The sequence below is a fragment of the Mastomys coucha genome, unplaced genomic scaffold (assembly GCF_008632895.1).
Source record: "Mastomys coucha isolate ucsf_1 unplaced genomic scaffold, UCSF_Mcou_1 pScaffold21, whole genome shotgun sequence".
NCBI lineage: Eukaryota > Metazoa > Chordata > Mammalia > Rodentia > Muridae > Mastomys > Mastomys coucha.
This window is the reverse complement of record NW_022196904.1, coordinates 167,984,795-168,007,296: the sequence shown is the minus strand read 5'-3', so window position 1 is coordinate 168,007,296 and position 22,502 is coordinate 167,984,795. Positions and strand designations below refer to the sequence as shown.

General features: G+C 37.3%; 1 protein-coding gene across 1 annotated transcript in view; it reads right to left on the bottom strand.

Moving 5' to 3' along the window:
- Positions 1–22,502, bottom strand: part of Btaf1 (B-TFIID TATA-box binding protein associated factor 1) — an 89,951-nt gene that overhangs the window by 13,916 nt on the left and 53,533 nt on the right. Inside the window, exons 16-33 of the mRNA XM_031390175.1 lie at positions 22,217–22,366; positions 21,808–21,950; positions 21,117–21,291; positions 19,239–19,442; positions 16,083–16,509; positions 14,740–14,930; positions 13,921–14,074; positions 13,392–13,501; positions 12,013–12,214; positions 10,220–10,368; positions 8,229–8,381; positions 7,944–8,065; positions 7,691–7,858; positions 5,985–6,062; positions 5,394–5,523; positions 2,685–2,826; positions 2,471–2,601; positions 449–574 (exon numbers count right to left, since the gene is read on the bottom strand). Coding sequence (XP_031246035.1) covers positions 449–574; positions 2,471–2,601; positions 2,685–2,826; positions 5,394–5,523; positions 5,985–6,062; positions 7,691–7,858; positions 7,944–8,065; positions 8,229–8,381; positions 10,220–10,368; positions 12,013–12,214; positions 13,392–13,501; positions 13,921–14,074; positions 14,740–14,930; positions 16,083–16,509; positions 19,239–19,442; positions 21,117–21,291; positions 21,808–21,950; positions 22,217–22,366 — 2,955 coding nt within the window. The remainder of the gene's footprint in view (positions 1–448; positions 575–2,470; positions 2,602–2,684; positions 2,827–5,393; positions 5,524–5,984; positions 6,063–7,690; positions 7,859–7,943; positions 8,066–8,228; positions 8,382–10,219; positions 10,369–12,012; positions 12,215–13,391; positions 13,502–13,920; positions 14,075–14,739; positions 14,931–16,082; positions 16,510–19,238; positions 19,443–21,116; positions 21,292–21,807; positions 21,951–22,216; positions 22,367–22,502) is intronic.

The following is a 22,502-nucleotide window of genomic DNA, read 5'->3' as shown; positions in this document are numbered from 1 at the left end:
CTTGTCAGTTGCAGACACTGCACTGTATTTACTTCATTACTTTCTGAAAAGTAAGATCCTTCATTCTAAAGCCTTCTTTTCATTGAATACAAATGTGTGCTACATTGTGTAAGGTAGATATTAAAAGCATTTTCTCATTGCTTATATTAACATTAGCTGGGTGTGGCGGCACATGCCTGTAATCCCAGTACTCTGGAGGCAAAAAGAGGGGTTTCAAGAACAGAGGCTCATATACCATTTGCCATGGTGACCATGCAGCTAGCCTGAGCTATAGAAGTCTCTCTCTTAACAGACAGACCAAACTATGAAATATTAAATAGGTACTTTGAAATTTTTCATGTTATCTTCAGTGTTGGAAAAAAGAGGAATATGCATTTTAGTTTTCTATATAAATACAGCCTCCATTAAGAACATTCTTTAATTCTTAAAAGTAGTCTATAACCTCTACCTGAAATACATGGCCTGTAGCTTTAAGTTTTGGTTTTTCAGTTTCTTCTGAAAGTGCAACTGAAGACACAGTCTCATCGACATCACACTTGGCACGTGACTTAGCAAAATCTTCATAAAGCTGAACCTGTGAAATTATCCCAGGGAAACAGTTAATATATATCTAAGAAAAGGGTGTGTGTGTGTGTGTGTGTGTGTGTGTGTGTGTGTGTGCGCGCCATGAACAGTAAATTAAACCAGCCTTTATAAATAGAGCAAACTAAGACACAACTACCTCATTATTGATATTAGAGATAATTCAGTCCATCTGTATGTAAGTCCCTTTAAAATTACATTTACAGAAAAAAAAATGAAAAATTAATGTGTTAAGTTCAGCTGCAATGTATTGTACACACAAACACTAAATTTTTCCTCCATTTAGGAAAATAAATTATCAACAAAAGGGATCAGATCCATTACAAGTAAGTGAGAAAAATCTATTTTTAACACAAGTCTATTAAAAAACAAAACCTATCAGTCCCTTCTGAGACTAAATTTTAAAAGAATGTTACTGCTAATTTAAAGCATTACCTTGTATTAACATAATGCAAAAGGATGGTAGAATAAAATTCACAGAACACAAATCCATAAATGCTAAACAAAGGCAGGGAAATGTCACTTTCCTCTGGAGTCTCTTCCTCCAGAATATTTAAACGTGGTTTCTGCCTACACTAGAGTACTATCACCAGAATATTACCAGCGTTCCCTCCCTAGAGGGCAAAAGTACCCATTACTCATGAGACACCCCTGTCAAGAAGCAATTTCCTTTTTCTTCTTCTGAGACAGGGTTTCTCTGGGTAGCTCTGGCTGTCCTGGAACTCACTCTGTAGGCCAGATGTTAAAGCACAGAAGAACCAGAGCTCCCTGGCCATAAATCCAAGGTGAACAGGTCAGTACTGGCTAACGGGCACTATACTAATATATACCAGAAGCAGATAAGGTTACATTTGACATCTGTGAGTCTTTGATGCCTTTGACCTTGCCAAACCAAACAATACTGAAACAGAGTATATAAACTAACCATTCTCGCAGTGTCTGACAGAAATGGTTTCTATGAAGAGGAAAGGAAAGCCTCACAATACAACTCTCTCCTAACAGTCTCCGTGTGTACAAAGTCAGAACTAGGTAAAATTTATTTGCAACACTGATAGAAAACAACTAATATTTCAAGTGCAGTAACATCCCAAAGATCAAGATTTTATGCTTAACTCAAATAGTGTTATTAGGCAAGTTGCTTACTTTTTCTCACTTTTGCTGTATTTGCAAAAAATGGACTATGTGACATCTATAGCTCTGTCATAAAGATGACACAATACCACTCACAAAAAGGTCTTGGCCTTAATAAGGGCTTTTTTCAAATATTGGCACCTTCTCTGCCCCTTTTTGCTTCTTGTAGTTTCAGTTACTAGTGGTTTGAAAATACAAAATAAAAATTCTAAAAACAAACGGTTTATATCATAAAATCAGATACCAGTCTGTGTCAGGGAGTAAATCACTCTGTTGTAAGCACATTGTTGCTTTTGCTTAAGCATATGTTGCATATAGCACCTGTCCATCAGTCAGGCAGTCCCGATACCAACACGGATCAGCTATCACCTTCTCTATGACCTGTATTCAAGCAGTCTTATTTCACTCAACAAACAGCCCCAAAGCTTGGCTATGCGTAAGAGAAGCCGTAGTGCTTTCTTTAAGTGAGTGTCGGGGAGAAGAGCATTGGCCTCTATTTTAACTTACAAAACACGGATCACTATCTTTAGAGAAAGTACACTGTCTGTCCCTTTGGAGGGAAATGTGCTCTAGACTCCTCCACTAGAGTGAGATGTAGTTCATGTTTATATTTTACCATTCACAGCAAGATTTAGGAATATGTCCAGAAAGTCAACAAATAAACTGGAGGATTTAATTATCAATAGGCATCTGATAAAACTAAAAGCTATCCTGCTAATAGTATTCTATCAACAATTACAATGACCACATTCCTAACCTGGAGAGGGCTAAGAGTACAGTAATAGTCTTGAATAATTTTAGGTGGAAGATCTTGCAAAACATCTTCTTTCATTCTTCTGAGAAGAAACGGCAGGACTTGCCGGTGCAGTGCATCCATTGCAAGAACACCTGTCAACAGTGAGAGTAGCGCTTTAAATGCCTGTAACGCATCATACTCTTGACCATGAGGACTTACTGTAATTCTTTCTTACCTGCTTCTTGTTCTCTACTGGAGCTCCGTGCATCCCTACTCGCTAATATAGGTTTGCCATACCGAGCAGCAAACTGGCGTTCAGTACCCAAAAATCCAGGCATAAGGAAATCAAATAATGACCACAACTCCAAAACATTGTTCTGAACAGAAAAAGAATCATCAATTATCTTTTCTTCATTTCGGAAAGTATCATTTCCCAGTAGATCTGGATCCTAATGTGCCTCCCCACTTTTTCCTTCTTCAGAAACCTCAGCAGCCCTGGATCTGGCTCAGCACATTCAGCTGCTCTCTAACATGGACACCCTTCGAATCCCACTAAAGCGCTGCAGAGCAGAAACCCATCTGACAGCTTCAAAACTAAAGTGGGGGAAGAGAAAAGAGATGGCCTTTTAAAGAGACAAACCCTCAAACCTTCTGAGGTCTCAATCAAGTACAAGTCGTTAAATAGGGCATGCACCTTTAATCCCAGCACTTGGGAGGCAGAGGCAGATGGATCTCTGTAAATTCAAGGTCTACCTGGTTAACATAGTGAACCCCAGGACATCCAGGGATACACAGAGAAACTGTCTCAAAAAACAATAATAATAATAATAATAATAATAATAATAATAATAATAATAATAATAATAATAATAAATTTAAGTCTCTTCTATCCCCTTTTAGTGCACTTTAAAACAGACACATACCAAAAACAACTTTGGGCTAGGGGTTTAATTCAGATTTTAACACTTGCTTCAAGTTGCAGCCCTGGGTTTGATCCCTAACAAAATAAAATAACACACTCTTTTACACACATATACACACACACATAAAATAACACTTTTACACACACACACAACACATACACACACAGCCCACAGAACTAGTAAGTTTAGAAAAATCTGTGTTAAAAAAAAAGCTTATCGTTAATGATTATTAAGATATGCAGTGCTTATTAAACTAGCTATACTGTAAGCCTCAGAACCCCCTTTTTCTTATTTTTTTATTTTTATTGAGACAGTTTCTTTTTTAAGATTTATTTATTTATTTATTATATGCAAGTACACTGTAGCTGTCTTCAGACACACAGAAGAGGACATCAGATCTCAATACGGATGGTTGTGAGCCACCAAGTGGTTGCTGGGATTTGAACTGAGGACCTCTGGAAGAGTAGTCATTGCTCTTAAGCGCTGAGCCAACTCTCCAGCCGGAGACAGAGTTTCTTTACAGCCCTGGCTGTTGTGGAACTATCTGTGTAGATCAGGCTGCCCCTGCCTCGGCTGTGCTGGGTTCAAAGGGTTGTACCACCACGTACATGGCATGCTTCTGAATCCCAGCACATGGGAAGCTGAGGTAGGTGAAACTAATTTAAGAGCAGCTACACTACTACACAGAAAAATCCTGCCTTGAAGAAAAAATCCATTCATTTTTAGAGCTAGAAACTATGGTTCCACTAACTGGAGAATAAGGTAATCAATTGTCCTACCAAGTGGCTATCCAGGCCAGACAGGAACATTTGCTCAAGTTTTCACACCTCTCCTGTGTGATAATCATATCTAAGATGGTTCTAAATTTTCACTGCTAAATTAGATTTCTAGGTAATTACAGAAGTAGAATGGTCAGGGTAGGATCAAATCTGTTATTTAAATCGCCTAAAAATTAGAATTTAAGTATGACCTTTAATAAAAATTGACCTATTTAAGAGGCAAGCAGATCTGTGAGCTTGACCTACAGCTTGATCTGTGGTGAGTTCTGGGCTAGTCTCGACTATATAATGGCAAAGGAGATGGGACACCTTGAAAGGTAGCTCAGGAGTTAAGAAAGAGTTGCTGCTCTTACAGAGGACCCAGATTCAGTTCCCAACATAGTGGCAACAATTTATAACTCCAGTACTATGGAATGTGATACCCTTTTCTGGTCTCTGTGATCTCCTTATACACAACACAGTACACTGGCAAAACACTCATACACATAAAATTAAAAATATATATATTTAATTAATCTAATAATCTAATTAATCATGGCCAGGCAGTGGTGATGCACACCTTTAATCCGAGCACTTGGGAGGCAGAGGCAGTTGGATCTCTGTGAGTTTGAGGCCAGCCTGGTCTACAGAGCTAGTTCTAGGACAACCAGGGTTACATAAAGAGACCCTGTCTCGAAAACCAAGAAGGAAAACAAAAAGATTAATTATGAAAGGCCAGGTGTGATCATGTATATTTGTAATCCCAGCATTCAGAAAGCAGAGGCAGGGGGATTACAATGAGTTTAAAACCAGTCTGGCCTATCTAGTGGATTTCAGACCAGTTAGGGCTACATAGTAAGACCCTGTCTCAAAAACAAAAACAGACAAAACTAAACCTATATGCTGCTGCCACATACCAAAGGAGTCTTTACAAAAACAATTTAACTACTGGAGATTTTTTTGTCATCTTTATAAACTAAAAGACTCCTTAATTTACTACTAAATGCTATGGCACATGACAAATTTACAATTTCTGTTTTAAAATAGGAAGAACCAGGGGGCTGGTGAGATGGCTCAGCGGTTAAGAGCACTGCCTGCTCTTCCAGAGGTCATGAATTCAAATCCCAGCAACCACATGGTAGCTCACAACCACCCATAATGAAATCTGACACCCCCTTCTGGTACATCTGAAGACAGCTACAGTGTACTCATTTATAATAAATAAATCTTTAAAAAAAAATAGGAAGAACTGTAAATAATTACCTGGATTGGTGTTCCAGAAAGAATAATCCTATAGTTAGCAGTCAGCTGTTTTACTGCTTTTGACAACTTGGTTTTTCCATTTTTTATGACATGGCCTTCATCAAGAATACAGTAGTTAAATTTAATATTTCTAAGGAAAAATAAATTTTAAAAAATGTTATCCATCTTTTCCTACATAGGAACATTATAGGAACAATCTTAGAAGCCAAAAATTAAGTATTCTCAATTTCAGTATCAATTTTTCTTTTTTTCTTGCTAGAAGTATTTCATGGAAATAGAGAATACATGCAGACAAATCTACAATTCTGATGTGAATGAATGTATGAATTCTCTAAGGTATATTATACACATAGCCACAATCCAGAGCAAAACATCATGTTCCACCAGCCTGAAAATCTCTTTTGAGCTTTCTCCCAACTAAGTTTTAAAAATCAAAATAGCATGCATCCACTGTAAAAAGTGACAGTTTGGCTTACATTTTTATACATGTATGTCAAGTATACTGTTCATACTCAGTACCCACATTATCCTATTTATCCTCCCTATCACCCATCAACACTAAATTTTTGTAACGTATATTTGAATTCTTACCTAAAAAAGTCTATATCATTCCTCACAACATCATATGAGGCTACTATCAGATTATGCCTTTTTACTTGATGTTGCAACCTTTAAAGAAAATAAGGAAAGAAAACAGGAATTATTAATTTCTTAATGCCATTTTATTTTGCTTTTTTTCTTTGGTTGGTTGGTTTTGTTTCTTCAGACAAGGTTTCTCTGCGTAGTCCCGGCTGTCCTGGAACTCATTTTATAGACCAAGCTGGCCTTGAACTCAGACATCAGCCTGCCTCTGGTTCCTGAGCTGGGATTAAATGCTAAAGGTGTGAGCCACCACACTGGTCTTAATACAATTTCAATAGTGTGACTGCAGCTGCTATGATGTGTACATCTGTAAAGTGCTCCAATCTGCCTGCTGAGCACTGTTTACTGTAAACAAGAATGCTACCACATTTTTTATGATGCAGATCTGATATGTGGCTCAGAAAAAGAGATGAGCACCTAACTCAAAATACAACAAGAGCTTTCCAGTATCTCTTCTTTTGGGGCACATTCATTCTTTTACCATTCAAGCTAAATGGTGCTTATCAATCCTAGATCCCCATAATGAATAAAAAGATGAAGCATCAGAACCAGGTTGACCTATTCACAAGATGAGATCCTATGAACATGATTAACAGCCAGTCTATCATGTCTAGGACTGAGATCTCTGATAAAAAAGTAAAGAACTACTTAGTATGGTAGTGGAGCTAGGAGAATGTGGTCAGCGAATGCCCAGGGTCATTTACCACCAACTCCAGAATGAAGTATAGTAAAGATCAACTCAACAAACTATATTTGGGAAAGAACAACAAGTAAGAGTCCTCCAGTTGCTTCTAAAGCAGTAACCCAGCCTTAAAATTCTCTAGGGAGTGAACTGATTCCCTGTTAGATGAGCTAACAAATAGAATTTCTATCACTCGAAGATGCATGACACTACACTGCAAACATTTGAACTGCTTACATTCAAATCCTCCTTCTGTCCACTTAACAAACTTAAGTGACCTTCAATTCAGGCCCTATGCTGATCTCCAAACAGTAGACCTTAGCACAGTGATTTTCAACCTTCCTGATGTTGTAACCCTGTAATACAGTTCCTCAGGTTGTGGTAACTCCAACCATAAAATTATTTCATTGCTACTTCATAACTGTAATTTTGCTACTGTTATAAATTGTAATGTACATATCTGATATGCAACTACAAAGAGGTCGTGACCCACAGGTTGAAAACCTGAGAGGGTGATCCTAAGTAAACACGTGTGGCCATGACAATAGTATATCTAGAACAGCAACTATGAACCAAAAGTACATATAAAGAAAACAAAGGAGAACAAAAGGAAACTGAGAAAATATTTAAGAATGGAATAAAAGAACAAAGAGGTGCTGTGGCCACAAGGCCCTCAAGAGAGCACACAGGGTGGACATGGCTGCTGCTAGTTTCTCAGACTTAGAACCACCATGGGTAGGAGAGTGGTGCAAGTCCTTCATTCTGGTGAGCCTCACCCTTCCCTTCTTACCATCTTCTTAAGCTGGGTCTCTAAGGGTCTAATTATAGAGCTGACTGCAGTTCACTTTTAATACATTTTATGTTTCCAAAAGATTTAAACTATGAATCTTTTTGTTGCACATAAGCAACAAAATCAGCAGGTAAGTTTGCAAATGTGAAGTCACTTTTTCTATTTGACTCAGTGAAGTCTTACCTTATCCTTTCAGTGGGAGGGCCAGTATAATGCAACGGATTGAGATATTCTCTGGAGCAAAATTTACCTACTTCATCTACCCAATGACCCGTTAATGTTGGTGGACAAACCACCAAGGAAGGAAGTGGCATACATTCTGCCAATTTCGATTTTGCATATTCCTGGGCCCTTTACAAAAGAAAAAACAAGTAAGCAATTTGTTTACACTGATCAGGATTCAGAACCTTTATTTTGAACTATTGTTTTTGATTACCTCTGACAATGATCTCCTGCTAGGATGCAGATGGACTGTAATGTTTTCCCTAAGCCCATGTCATCACACAGAATCCCATGAAGCTTATACTTATTGAGAAAGGCTAACCAGTTCACACCGTCCTAGAAGATTGGGGAGAGAAAGGAAAACTATGAATGTAAGCAGAGCTTAAGAGTCTTTGTCTTGTAAAACGTACTTCTGTGAACCTAGATAAATTAAAATAGGAAACTAAACCTAAGACTATTGCATCAAAAAGAAAAAGTGACTTCACATTTACAAACTTACCTGCTGATACTTTCTGAGTTCAGCATTGATTGGCACTGGGATCTTGTAATTTTCTAACTTCTTCCCATCTAACAATTGCTCTAAAAAGTGTCGCTCTTTTGCTTTCAATTGGATTAATTCTTCTGACATATTTGGAGGGTCTGGAATGCCAGCCTAAAAAAGGTTTTTAAGATGTATTAGAATTAGACTCGCGAATAGTACATAGCTTATTTGTTAAGTGCCTGATGAACATGCAAAAAGCCCCGAGTTCAACGCTAGCATTGCATAAAACTACACCTGTGTAATTACAACATTCAGGGGTCGCAGTTCATGCTCAGCTACACAGAGAATCTGAGGTCAGCTATGTGAGAACCTCTCTCAAAAAGAAGTATTAACTAATGCGTGTTCTTTGTGTGGTGGATGGGGTAAGGAAAAAGAAGGTTGTCTAAAAGGCCTGGATTTCACTAGACAGTTCATGCCATTTATTAAAATTTTCTATCCTAAAATGTTATCAAAATAATTTCAGTTTTACAAAGGCAAACATACACACAGAAAAACATAATTAAAAATAATATAAAGACTTGATGGTAAATAAATGTAAAGATTTTAAAAGATACTAAAAGTGTTTGAAGAATTAGACAAAACATAGTGAGGACTTTAATTTGCAACAAGTGTTAATAAAGAAACAAAGATATGTAGCCTACTTTACATTCTATGCTGTTGTCAATCACTGTCAGCTTCACAGTGTTCTGAAGTCTTCAGATAGTGAATCTCAAAATATGGTATATAAAAGTTCTAATAAATCCCCCCAAGTTTTCTGTTTTATAACAAAGAAGGAATTGTGCACTGTATTCATTTTGTTAGCACCTGTATAATTTAGTGCCAAACTGCTTGAGCCTGAGCAAGAGTCTCAGCAAGAGCACCAAGAGTCCTAGTGACATTTATAGCTCACCAGATAGCTTCATCTAGGAAAGCCCTTGCCGGGCTGGTGAACACCGGAAGAGCTATTAAATCTCATCCTGGAGCATGAGGCAAATGTGAAATACATACAAACCACTTCTGACCTTTTCAAAATACAATATATTGGGGGGGATGGGGTGCTGTTTAACTGTTAGCTAAACTAGCCTCTTTTTTTCCCTTAAATAATTTAAACACATCAGTATTCCATTAAATTCTTTGACATACTGTGATGCTCATAGACCTGCCCTGACTATACCCAGCCTTAGGTTTCAATATTGATTTGACAGACTGTGTGTATTATGTCTGCACAAAGGCCAAAGGAAGATACCAGGTGTCCTGCTCTGTCACTCTCTAACATCATCATTCCTTTAGTTTCTTCTCACTGAACCTGAATCAGAGCCAGAATGACAGCCAGCAAGCCCAGTGATCCTCCTGTCCCTGGCCCTTAGTGTCAAAGTGACAGACTGTGACCAGCCTCATCTAGTTTGTTATGTGAGTGGTGGGGACTCAAACTCAGGTCCTCATACTTGTGTAGCAAGTACTCTTAGCCACCGAGTCATCTTTTCAACCAATGTTTTTTTTTTTAAATGAAAGACTAAAGCAATCAGTGCTCTTAACCGCCGAGCCGTATCTCTAGCCCCTCGAATCTTACTTTTGAGATAGGTATTTCTGTGCTAAAGGGTAGAGGTAATTGATAGAACACTTACCTACCATGTACAAGGCTTATGTTCAATCCCCAGTACCATAAAAAATTTTTAAATCCAAAATATTTACAATTATTAACTTTGGATCACCATACAATTAGTATTATTTTAAAACAAGTTTTGCCCATGGAGAACTAAAAACTACACTAACAAAGCAGGGTTGTGCTTGTGGCCAGGACATACCACAGTACATCAACCTGAGGTCTCATGATGGCACTGGACCCAACTTCAGTTTCATTACACACACACAGAGCCCTGACACACAAAATAAATCTGTAAAAATAAAAAGTTACTTTTCTGAGGTTATACAAAACACTAAACTCACAAACCCCAATCTCTCCCACTTACCTCAAGTGGCATCAATCTAATCAGTGTTGCAAAGCACTGGGTGGCCATGAATCTCACACTGTCTGTCTGATCACTCATTCTTCCCAATACAGGCACAACTAAAAGGACAATATATGGAACAATACCGACATCCAATTGTTCCATAACACCTGAGTAAGTCGTCAAGGAGATTTTAAAATAGTTCCCTGGTACACATCTTCATGTACTAGTATGCAAAGATTGCAACTTCAACATTTAGAAAAAAAAAAGTTTGGGTTTTTTTTGACATTTTCATACATGCATATAATATACCCTGACCACTTTACTTTCTATTATTTTCTGAGACAAGTTATCCTATAAGTCTAGAATGGCCTTAAACTCTTGGTCCTTCTGATTCTACCTGAGTGCTAGGATTACAGACGGACAACATCCTGCCAAGCTCAATGTAATGATTTCTCTTAACAATCCTAACTATATTTGCATGTTAGAACTCTTTTAAAAGCATTATGTAACTATTACAATTAAAAATAAAAAATCGAAAGACAGGCAGTGGTGATACAAATCTCTGATCCCAGCACTCAGGAGGCAGAGGCAGGCACATCTCTAAAGTCAAGACCAGCTTGGTCTATACAGTGAGTTCCAGGACTACACAGTGAAATCCTGCCTTGAAAAAACAAAAACAAAACAAAGCTGGGGATGAAGAGATGGCCCAGTGGGACCAATCCAAGGGACCTGGATTTAATTACCAGAACCCACATAATAGCTCACAACCATCTGTAACTCCAGTCCCAGGGGATCTGATGTCCTCTTCTAGTCTCCATGGGTACTAGGCATGCAAACGGTACACAGACAAGCCTGTGTGTGTGTGTGTGTGTGTTTATTTTTTAAAAATCTTACTGTTTGGGTTTTTTTTTTTTAAGATTTATTTATTTATTATATGTAAGTACACTGTAGCTGTCTTCAGACACACCAGAAGAGGGCATCAGATCTCATTACGGATGGTTGTAAGCCATGTGGTTGCTGGGATTTGAACTCATGACCTTCGGAAGAGCAGTCGGCACTCTTAACTGCTGAGCCATCTCTCCAGCCCATTGTTTGGGTATTTTTATTTGCATGCCTTGTGCTTGAAAAAAATCAGAAGAAGGAGTCAGGTTTCATAGGACAACTCAGTATCACCAATGATTAATTCTCAATTTCCCACCAGGAGCATAAAAATCACCACCTGGATATACTGAACCTAATCTCTGTGGCTGTGAAAATTCTGAACCAGAAGAACCAGAATTTTCTACTGATCTGACCTTATCCACCTTTCTTGCTTTGACCCATGGGATTCATACATTCCAAATTAAACAATGGCTGCCATGTCCTTCAAAAGAGCTTGTAGCACATTTCTAGATTTACTATATTTCAGTAAAAGGCAGAAGTTTACATGGCCTGAAGAGAAACCAGAGCTTAATTATCTTATATATTTCATTAATTTTCCCCTGGAAAAAACATGAACAGAGTTTGGAAACATATATTTAAGGTAAATATAACCCACCAAGTATTTAATACTAAGGAGACATTAAGATAAACAGATTGGTTACTAGTTTAAAGTTATATAAAAGTACTTTTGCATGTTAAAAAGTTATCTATTTTAAGCAATTCTTTAAACTTCTTATATGAAAATATAATCAGAATGAATTCATTGTGAAATGTAAATACTTCAAAATAAAATATAAAAAGCTGTCACTGTGTATATTTTAAGTGAGTAAACTGAATTATTCTTAAATAAAATGAATAAAAAATTTCAAGTCTGGCAAAATAAAGGATACAGGCAAGTGCTTCAATTGCACCTTCTTGCTTGACATTGTCATCAATTGCTCCCAACCAAGGAAGTACCTTCTCCAAAAAAATATTCATTGTTTCCAGGGTAGCTATTTTACTCATGACACCTATGCAACGAGCCGCCATATGCCTCACTGCAGTGCTAGGATACTGAAGGCACATATAAAGATGAGGCAAATGCTGTACCAGCTAAAAGTAATTGAAAAAAAAATTACATTACTTATTAGGGAATACTTAAAAAAGTTCAGTGTTCCTGATTTTTTTCGAGGTACCATACTTTGGTTTTGGGTAGGTATTTCCCAGTCCTGGCTTACCACAACATTATGACTACAACAGCATTCACTGCTAAATGTCTACTGCATAGAACATCAAGGCTACCAATAACAGCCAAGTACTTATTCAACAGTGAAGGCCAGCCACACATTTCAGCTGAGTACAGGGGGATAAAGATGGAGTTCTTTCTTTACTAATAATAAAAAAGATGGGAGCACTTTCTCTGAGAAGACTTGCTGTTTCTTGTCCAGACTGGCTTCAAACCACCACACACAAGCAATCCTACAACCCAGTCTTCTAAGAAACTGGGAATGGACAAAGGCCGCTACAGCTTATCAGAAAGTCTTAACAAGTAAAAGTATGGAGTTTTATTCCTAACCACTATCTCCTAGATTGAATTTTATGCATCTTATTTTAATGTTACGTAGTTACAGAGACAAGATAAAACTCTGTGCAATACAATAAACGGCAAAGAGTATCCCTAATGTAGATATATAGATTAACAGTAAAAGCCGGGCAGTGGTGGCGCACGCCTTTAATCCCAGCACTTGGGAGGCAGAGGCAGGTGGATTTCTAAGTTTGAGGCCAGCCTGGTCTACAAAGTGAGTTCCAGGATAGCCAGGGCTACACAGAGAAACTCTGTCTCGAAAAAAAAAAAACAAAAATAAAATAAAATAAAATAAAATAACAGTAAAAGCCAACCCAAAAGAAAAACCACACACTGGTGTCCCCTTGGCCACTGACCAGTTCCACCTTAGCAGGTGATCTCCTCCACCTCCACTTATCCTGAAGACATGTCCTGCTGCCTGAGCTCCTCCTTGTGTGGAGCTCTACCTATTATTGATCTAAACAGTCTACACTTTTCTTTCTCTTTACTCTGTCTCCTCTCCTTCAGAACTCTTTCCACAATGCTCCTTAAGTTTCCACACTGGGTTTTCATACCTGCACCCAATTCACAAGTCTCATAAGGAAGATTCTAGTTATACCACATTCTTAAAAATGCCATTAGTAGCAACATAAATTATATTTTTCAAGTATTAAAATTATTCAACAAGACTATTTTATCTGAAAAAGCACAACACATATTAATTACCAAGGGATGAAGTGCAGAATCCATTGAAGCTGCTGCTATTTCAAACACTTGAAGGGAATTCACCAATTCTTGAGCAGGAACATCACCTCTTTCCAGGAGAGACTTTCCATCTATTCAAATAAAAGTCCTATCACTCTATAACTAATTTTTAGAACCTAGAGTCCACAAAAAAAAAATCAGTACCCCCTCAGCTAATATAAAAATGTCAATAAAGCTTTTTGTATTAAAAATGGTGTGACTTTAAGTACTCAAATACTATACTTAAAGAGACCAAAGAGATTTAAAATAATAATGTATTTCAAAATCTATTTTCAAATATATAAGAGAATGGGAGAAGGCATACAGAATAACATGAAAGTTATCAGCCATGTTAGAGCTTCCATGCTCAGCTAGGACAGAATAACATGAAAGTTATCAGCCATGTTAGAGTTTACATGCTAGGCTAGGAGAAAAAGAGATAAGCAGCTTTCTTTTAAAAGGGTATGTGACACATTCTAAAAACCCTGAACTGATTTAAATACATGCATACCAAAATTACTTAGGTCAATCATAGTCTTCAATGGGCCAACCATGGCATCCCAAAGATGTGGCAACTTCACTGCCATTTCAGCACCAAAATGCTTCACTATAGTTGTTAAGGCAAACTCAGCTCCTCTCCGTTGTACCAGGTAAGGTTTCTGACCCTAAAATCCAATTTTGAAAGAATATTAGAAAAAAGTATACTACATTACAGTCTTAGTCAGAAGGATTTTAAAGTCACCATTTAAAAATTGACAGTGCTTCTATTAATCAATAAAACAATTACTGGATGAATTTATGGCCACTGCAAACATTTTCCAATAATAAATTCCACACAGACCTAAAACTCCTAACTAGATTTTTTTAGTTTAGCACAGAAATAAAATAATAGAAGGGCATATGCTATTTCTAGAGACAGTCACCAGTGACATTTTTAAAACGTTCACTGGCCCCCAAAAACAGCAGTCTCAGAGATGAAACCACATTTTTTAGCACTAACAGTTTACTGTAGAGCCCAGGTAAGAGCCCATGTCTTACACCCAAAGAACAGGAATAGTCACCCCGTTGTTAATATGCTACTGTAAGAGCTATTGTTATGTCTTAGGGCAAAGTGTCTGCCTGCATTCCCTGTCCTGAAATATTATCCGCACTCTTGTACATTAATTTGATCCTCCTTCCTCCCTCCCTCCCAGTCTGGCCTCAAACTTTTAATCCTCCTACCTCAGCCCAAGTAGTAGCTAATAACAACTTAGTTCTGAATCTAGAAACCAAATATTTAAGAGTAAAAACATTCGTGGGGGAAGAGGGGGATGGGATGGGGACTATTTACCTCATCGAGTTCAACCAGGATAGTCCCACTACTTCCTGCAGGTAGATCTGCTATCTGAGCTTTGATTGCTTTGGGGATAGGGCCTCGCCTGCTTGTGATAGCAAAAGCTGCTTTCTGGTGCCTATAGAGTGTAATGATACCTCTGTGCTTGGTGACAGTATGGTGCATTCCATCTTTTTCTGAGTTGGATCCTAATAAAGAAAAAAGCCATTTAATCAAAATATAGGTGAGCAAGTGCTTCCTGCTCCTAAAGAGACAATATAATTATCAACTCAGTGAGACCTCAATTTTTAAAGAGGATGATGTTGTGTTAGACAAAATTGTCTATTTGAATTAAGACATATTAAATACAACGAAAGTTATGGAGTAAAAAAACAATGAAAAATAGCACATGCAATGACAGTACCCAGGAATAAATATTAAAAAATATTAAATATTGATAATCAACATGAATTCAGAAAATCACTCACCACTGCAAAGTCCTACGTCTTCACGTAGGAAGACAATGATCCTACTATACCTTTAAGCTAATGTTATACAAGGGTCTTTCTTCCTTCTCACTTGTTTTTGAAAGTTGTAAGTCTATTACATTTCAAATAATAATTACATTTCAAATAATTTAGGCTTTCTAAAATCTTAATTTAAAAGTCATATAGGACTTAGTCATGTGACTACACCCGTGTTATTTTTATCTGAGATCATCTAAATGAAAGAGTTGTTTTTCATATAAATTTTCTACATAAAAATAGGAAATTTGGAGCTGGAGAGATGGCTCAGTGGTTCAGAGCACTGAATTCTCTTCCAGGGGTCCTGAGTTCAATTACCAGCAACCACATGGTGGCTCACAACCATCTGTAATGGGATCTGATGCCCTCTTCTGATGTGTCTGAAGAGAGCGGCAGTATATTTACATACATAAAATAAATCTTAAAAATAAAATAGGAAATTTGTTTATTCGGTATTATTTATCAAATAGACTACTCACATCATAACATGGCACTAAATCAATGAAACAAATTATTAACATCTGATACAGCTAGTTTTCTAGCCTAGTTATACTAAGCCACACAATGACTTTCAGGGTTAAGGAAGGCTGAACACAGACTTCTGCCAACTCTTTTACTCCTTACACAGACGGCTCGTTTACACAGACGAGAGCTGACTAGCAAATACACAAACTGGTACAATTTTATTATAATCAATCTTTGTTTCATACAGAATAAGAAATGGAGAGCTAGCTCTAAAAGGATCCAGATTTGTGCCTAAATTATACCTATAATCCAATGAAACTAAATTTAAATGGTCAATTCCTTCTCTATGCAAATAAAGGTTTAGACATATACCTTTAGAATTTTCCTGGCCACTTTGTGCTGGTACCGGGCATGTTACACAGGGAGTGAGGTATGGGTCCACACAAAGAGAGCTACAGAGGTTCTTAATAACTTTTGAATTAGGACATGGCATCCGTGTTGTACACTGCTGAAGAAGCTTAGCTATGTACTGAGCAGCATAGTTCTGTACTAGTGTATTCTCTTCTTTTTTAATTGTTTCCATTAGTGGTTTTATGATAGGATTTAGTTTCTCCGGAAGCTGCTGCAAGCTCACAACTGCACATGCAGCAAACGTATGTACTCTTAGCTGTAACACTTGCCACTCCTGGTTCGTCTCTGCAACTGTCATTTGGACCTGATGCCGTTTACTATCTAACTGCTGTAACACTTGAGGATTTAAATCAAAAGTTGATGTGACTTCATTAAAAACAGTAGTTACCTAGTTAGAAAAAAAAAGAAATGAAAACTCATTAATTACAGTAAGCTAAATAAATGTCTAAAATATCCCAACTAAAAGTATAGCTTAGTCTTTCTTAATATATTTTAAGAAAAGACAGAGTCTCTTAAGAGAAATAAAATTACCATTAAATACCACATTTCACCTAACTGGTAAAACATGAAAGCTACAAACAAATACAAACTGTTAATTTGAGGAATATCAAAATTCAAACTCGGGCAGTGGTGGCACACACCTTTAATCCCAGCACTTGGGAGGCAGAGGCAGGTGAATTTCTGAGTTCGAGGCCAGTCTGCTCTACAGAGTGAGTTCCAGGACAGCCAGCGCTATACAGAGAAACCCTATCTCAAAAAACAAAACAAAACAAAACAAAAAACTCAAGACTACATCTCTACTCCACAAACAAACACTTGGACTACAGAGTGAGTACCAGGACAGTCAAGACTATACAGAGAAATCCTGTCTTAGAAAACCAACCAAACTAACAAATAAAGATAAAAACCAAAAGAAACACAAACAACACACATACACAAACCAAAGTGCAGTATTCACTATATAAGGCCCAATAGTGCTATAATAGGGTACTTTACAAGCTTCATTAAAAAAAAACTGTTCTTCATCATTTTATCTTTATTAAAATATAATTCCTTCACTATAAATTAACTCATCTGAAGTACATAATTCAGTTATTTTCAGTATATTAAGAATTATGGCTCTCATAACCATTAGCAATTAGCAATCAATCACTCATTTCTCTGGTCCTATTAAACCTATTTCCCTTCTACACACACACACACACACACATACACACACACACACACACACACACACACACCAGGCTAATCTCGAACTCAAGCCTGCCAATTGCTGGAATTAAAGGCGTGCATCACCACCACTCAGCTACAAATAGGTTTATTTTAGCTATTTCATATGAATGAAGTCTCAATATAAGTTAAGTCTTTTGCAGGTTTTCTCATTCAGAACAACGTTCTTTGGGTTCATCTCTATTGTAGCATGTAATGATACTTTCTGTCAAATAATATTTAACCTTTGAATATAATCTTTCTACACATTTTATTTATATCAGTTGATTAATATTTGAGTTCTTCCTACCTTTTGAATATTATAAGTAAGTTACTGTACATCAAGACTGTGTAAAGGCTTATATAGCAAAGACAGGCCAGGCAGCGGTGGCACATGCCTTCAGCATTCTGAAGGTACAAGCTGTCTGAGTTTGAGGCCAGCCTAATTTACAGAATGAGTTCCAGGACAGCCAGGACCATATAGAGAAACCTTGTCTCAACTACCTGCTAATTAAAAAGAAAACCCAACCACAAAAATAGTCATCTTAACTGGGTAAATACAATTACTGAGAGCTTCCTTAAAAATGGTGTAATTTAAAATTATTGATCACAAAAGTTAAGTAAACACTGAAAAGCACAACTTTTCACAGATATTTGGTTTTTGATGTTGTTTTCCTTAGGGGGACAGTTTCACCAAATAGTACAAGCTTGCTTCTACATCATTCCCTGCTTCAGCCTCCTGAGGGCCGGGATTATAGTACTTGCCACCATACCCTGCTAAGAATTTCATCTTCTGAGACGTATAAATTACTGACATGGTAGACAACATGGAAAATGCTGTATTTATTTTGAAAGGAAAAGTTACATGGCATCTTATTTCTATCAAAATAAAATATAAAAAGTTCTAAATTCGGGCAGTGGTGGCGCACACCTTTGATCCCAGCACTTGGGAGGCAGAGGCAGGCGGGTTTCTGAGTTCGAGGCCAGCCTGGTCTACAGAGTGAGTTCCAGGACAGCCAGGGCTACACAGAGAAACCCTGTCTTGAAAAAACAAACAAACAAAAAAAACCAAACCAAAACAAAAGTTCTAAATTATAGGTACGTGACCATGCCAATATGCTCATCACAAAAGAACCAAATCCCCTCCAACTTACAATGTGCACTTTGTCTTGTCCATCTGGAATTATGCTCAAGACTTAGAGATCATTGCTACACTTAAAAATTTTAACATTATCCTAAGTAGACTATGCTATGTCAGCCTTCAGTAACTATTGTAAACCGAGGAAAAGCTTTCAAATAACTCAATTAATCCTATCATTTAACCAATGTTTATTAACTTACAGATGTGTAAAACCCCCAAGAACCAAGTCAACCTAGCACTAAGATAGAGACAAGTACCTGAGACCACAGAACTGCTTTACTCTTTTGCTTCTATGTCTAAATCTTTTCATCTGACACCAAGAAGAGAAATGCCCAGGAAACTAAAGCAGTTCTTCCTATCTTCTACAACCTTAGGATACACTGACAAGTGACAAAACTTCACAAGTTTTCCTGGAAGATGGATTAACCAGTTTTCTGTTCTCTAATTTCAAGAAACTCAGTATAAGGAAATAACAAGAACAAGAACTGTAGAGTACATTCCAAAGATATTAGTATGCTTCTGTAGTGGCACATGACAAATTTCTAGTCTTTGCTTTGTTTGGTTTTGGTTTTGGTTTTTCAAGACAGAGTTTCTCTGTGTAGCCCTGGCTGTCCTGGAACTCACTCTGTAGACCAGGATGGCCTCGAACTTAGAAATCCGCCTGCCTCTGCCTCCCAAGTGCCGTGAGTCACGGTTCCACTGCCCAGCGTCAAATCTCTAATCTTTACTTCATGCTCTAAAATTAAGAAAATTACTTCTTTACTCACCAGGTCGTTAGCTTGATCTATTGTTAAAACACTGTTGTTTACTCTATTACCAACTTCAATATGTGCATCAGCTAATGATGATATAAACTGTTTACATTCATTCTGCATACGTGTGAACGGAACAGCAATTTCATCATAATACAAATGTTCTGAAAGGATATCAAGTAAACGCGGCTGCACAGCTAGGGTAACAGCTTTACACTCCTAAAATACAATAGATAACAAGATTTAGGGAAAATATAGAAACATAATGGCAGAAATAGAAACCTTCACTTCAGACAGCCAAATGTTACATTGCCACTGATTTTGAATCTATACTCTGTTATCTTCCAGAATAGTTAGTGACACAAAGGAAAAGTATTACATCAAAACTGCTCTGAAATTTTAATTTGAATGACTACACGACATGCACGTGTAACTACAATTCCATTTAATTTTCAACCGAATTATTCTTAGTTTACTCTGAATTTATTCAATATATATATATACATATATGTATATACAACAGACGTTTAAAAGTATATTACTATAAAAATCAATCAGAAAACATCTGGCATGCACTAAAAATGTTCAAAATTTGTTATTAGGTATCTTTAACAATCAACCACAGCTTCACATGCTGTATTGTAAAAATGGATATAATTTAAAAGCTACTTACCTGCCCCCAAATTTAACTAACCCTTCCCACTCTCTCTGGTTGTTGCCTGCCCCAACAACAGGGGCAATGGCCTCAGTGGTGAGCCATGAGGGGTTCTGTGGGATCTGGGTGATCAGCCTGGGCTTCACAGAGTAAATCCAGAGAAGCTCTGTGAGGGTCCAGAAACCGAACTGTCAACACTTGCTGCTGAGTCTGAGAGGCACAAAAACACAGCATCACTGCCTCTCCAGCACATGGTGTCCTGACAACAAAACAGATAAGCTTTGCTTCTTTCCAGAGGCAAAGCGGGGTCTCGATTGCAATAAAGCATGGTTCAATTACTTTTAGACATCGCTTTGACAAACTGCTAAGAGGCAGTAACAAGCAACTCTCACAGCAAGTGCAGACAGTTAAATTTCCAGAATTCCAGTCAATGGGATAAATAAGACTAGCAGGAAGTTTCTTTGATTTACAGAAACAAGTCTTACACAAAATCGTACATGTTAGAGAAACTTAAAGTTGAAAAGGCTAGAAGGGAATTTGGAAGCAAAGATTTGAATTTAAATGTGGCGATTTCTTTTCCTTGCAACCAAAATTTCTCCCATTGTTATTATCCATATAAATAGAACTCCAAAATACAAAGCACAGGCCTGGCGGTGGTGGCACACACCTGTAATTCCAGCACTGAGGAGGCAGACACAGGTGGATCTCTCTGAGTTCGAGGCCAGCCTGGTCTGCAGATCAAGTTCCAGGACAGCCAAGTCTATGCTGAGAAACCCTCGACAGACAGACAGACAGACAGACAGACAGACAGACAGACAGACAGACAGACAGACGACAGACAGACAGAAAAACCAAAGCACTGAAAAATGTGCTACCTAATAGTAACAACCAACTGGATATATACAGTCAGGTCATGTCCTGACTCTTTTTATACACACTCTTTTTATACACAGGGAGCTTTTGTAAGACTGTAGGGGATGGACAAATACTAAATATGAACACAATTTAGTAGTCTTAAAAATGAATGGAGTGCAAAAAAAAATGAATGAGGTGCTAAAAAAATCAAATTAAAAGTAAGTGGAAAACAAATGTTCAATACTATATGGAATACTTTTCCATAACTTAAACTTTTATAAAAAATTTGTTCTTACTTTTTTGTTATATTATAAATAGTTCTAAATGCTAATGGAAATTGGTTTTACTAAATTTGTCCTTATTACTTTAGGAATATACCTTACCTTTTGTAAAGCAGCCCATTCACAGATCACTAGCGCAACACTAATTCTCTGTAAAGCAGATTTGGAATTCAAATGGAAGAGTAGTAGCTGGCCCAGGGATTCTGCTGGTTTGATTTCTTGGTTTACCATGTTTACACCTGGATCACAAATACAGCAACAGAGTGCTCCTAACAACCTAAAAAAGAGGAAAAGGCTACATGCAGAAATTACCTTAGGCAAAACTTCTCCTGCTAAAGTTATACATTTCCCCATAAAAACCATAACTTATCTTCCATCTTATTTTCATGAATAGACAAGAGGTGGTTTATTTTTGGTTTTGATACAAGGTCTAATATATCCCAGGTTGGCCTTCAACTCTTTATGCACTTGAGGTTGACTCTGAACTCCTGATCTCCCTGGCCTCACCTCTCAAGTGATACTCCAAGTGTATGCCACCACACCGTTTATGTTGTGTCTGGAATCAAGAGACCTATGCCTGCTAGGCAAACATTCTGAGTTACACCTCTAACCCAAAATTATATTTTTAAAACTTTAGAAACTTAAAAATATTTACTTGCTTCAATTCTGCTTAGGTAACTAATGTAGAGGAAGAACAACTGGAAGAACAAGCTATGAAGAAATCTTCTGGTTAAATTGTATACCATTAGCAGAATTGTCACTCTCTGATACCTGGCACTTGGTGAGTACTCACTTGGCTGCCATCATCCTGGCCCTCATAACTACAAAGTCCCTGGTGGCTGGGTCCTCCATGATGGTGTCTGCACCTGCAATATACTCCTGAAGCACTTCTTTATTCTGGATTTGGCCTTGCCGTACCTTACCACCTGTTTTTTCCTAGAGAAAAATCAATAATTACAGGCTAATCAATTAAAATTTAATTGGAAACAACAAAAGTTTTATTAAAACTCCAGTAAAATGTAGTTTTTTGTAAAATTTTAATGAAATAATTACTGTTCAGTTTATCAGAGTCTGAAGAATTTCTAACTAATGTTAATGGAGAATTGTTTTAGAATAAAACAATAAATACAAGTTTCTTAAAAGTTACTGTATTAGTAATAACAAGCTGAACATAGAAATACCTTATGTTTCTCTACACTTACCTTGGCTCTAGCTTTTACTTCTAGCAGCATATTTAAATCAATAGGTAAATGAGAAGGCTGCATCATTAAGCAAAGCCAAGCACCCATCCACGGACAAGCAGCTGCCACCACATACTGAACTGAAGCCTTGCTCAACAGTTCCATCCAGACCTACAAAGGGGAATGGAGAACATGAAACAAATTTTTCTATTAAGTGCTAATAAAGTCTAAAACATATTTTTAGAGAAAATGAACTGGAAGGAAAGAAATAGCAATGAGATTCATTTGAAAAGGCAACATAGAGGTT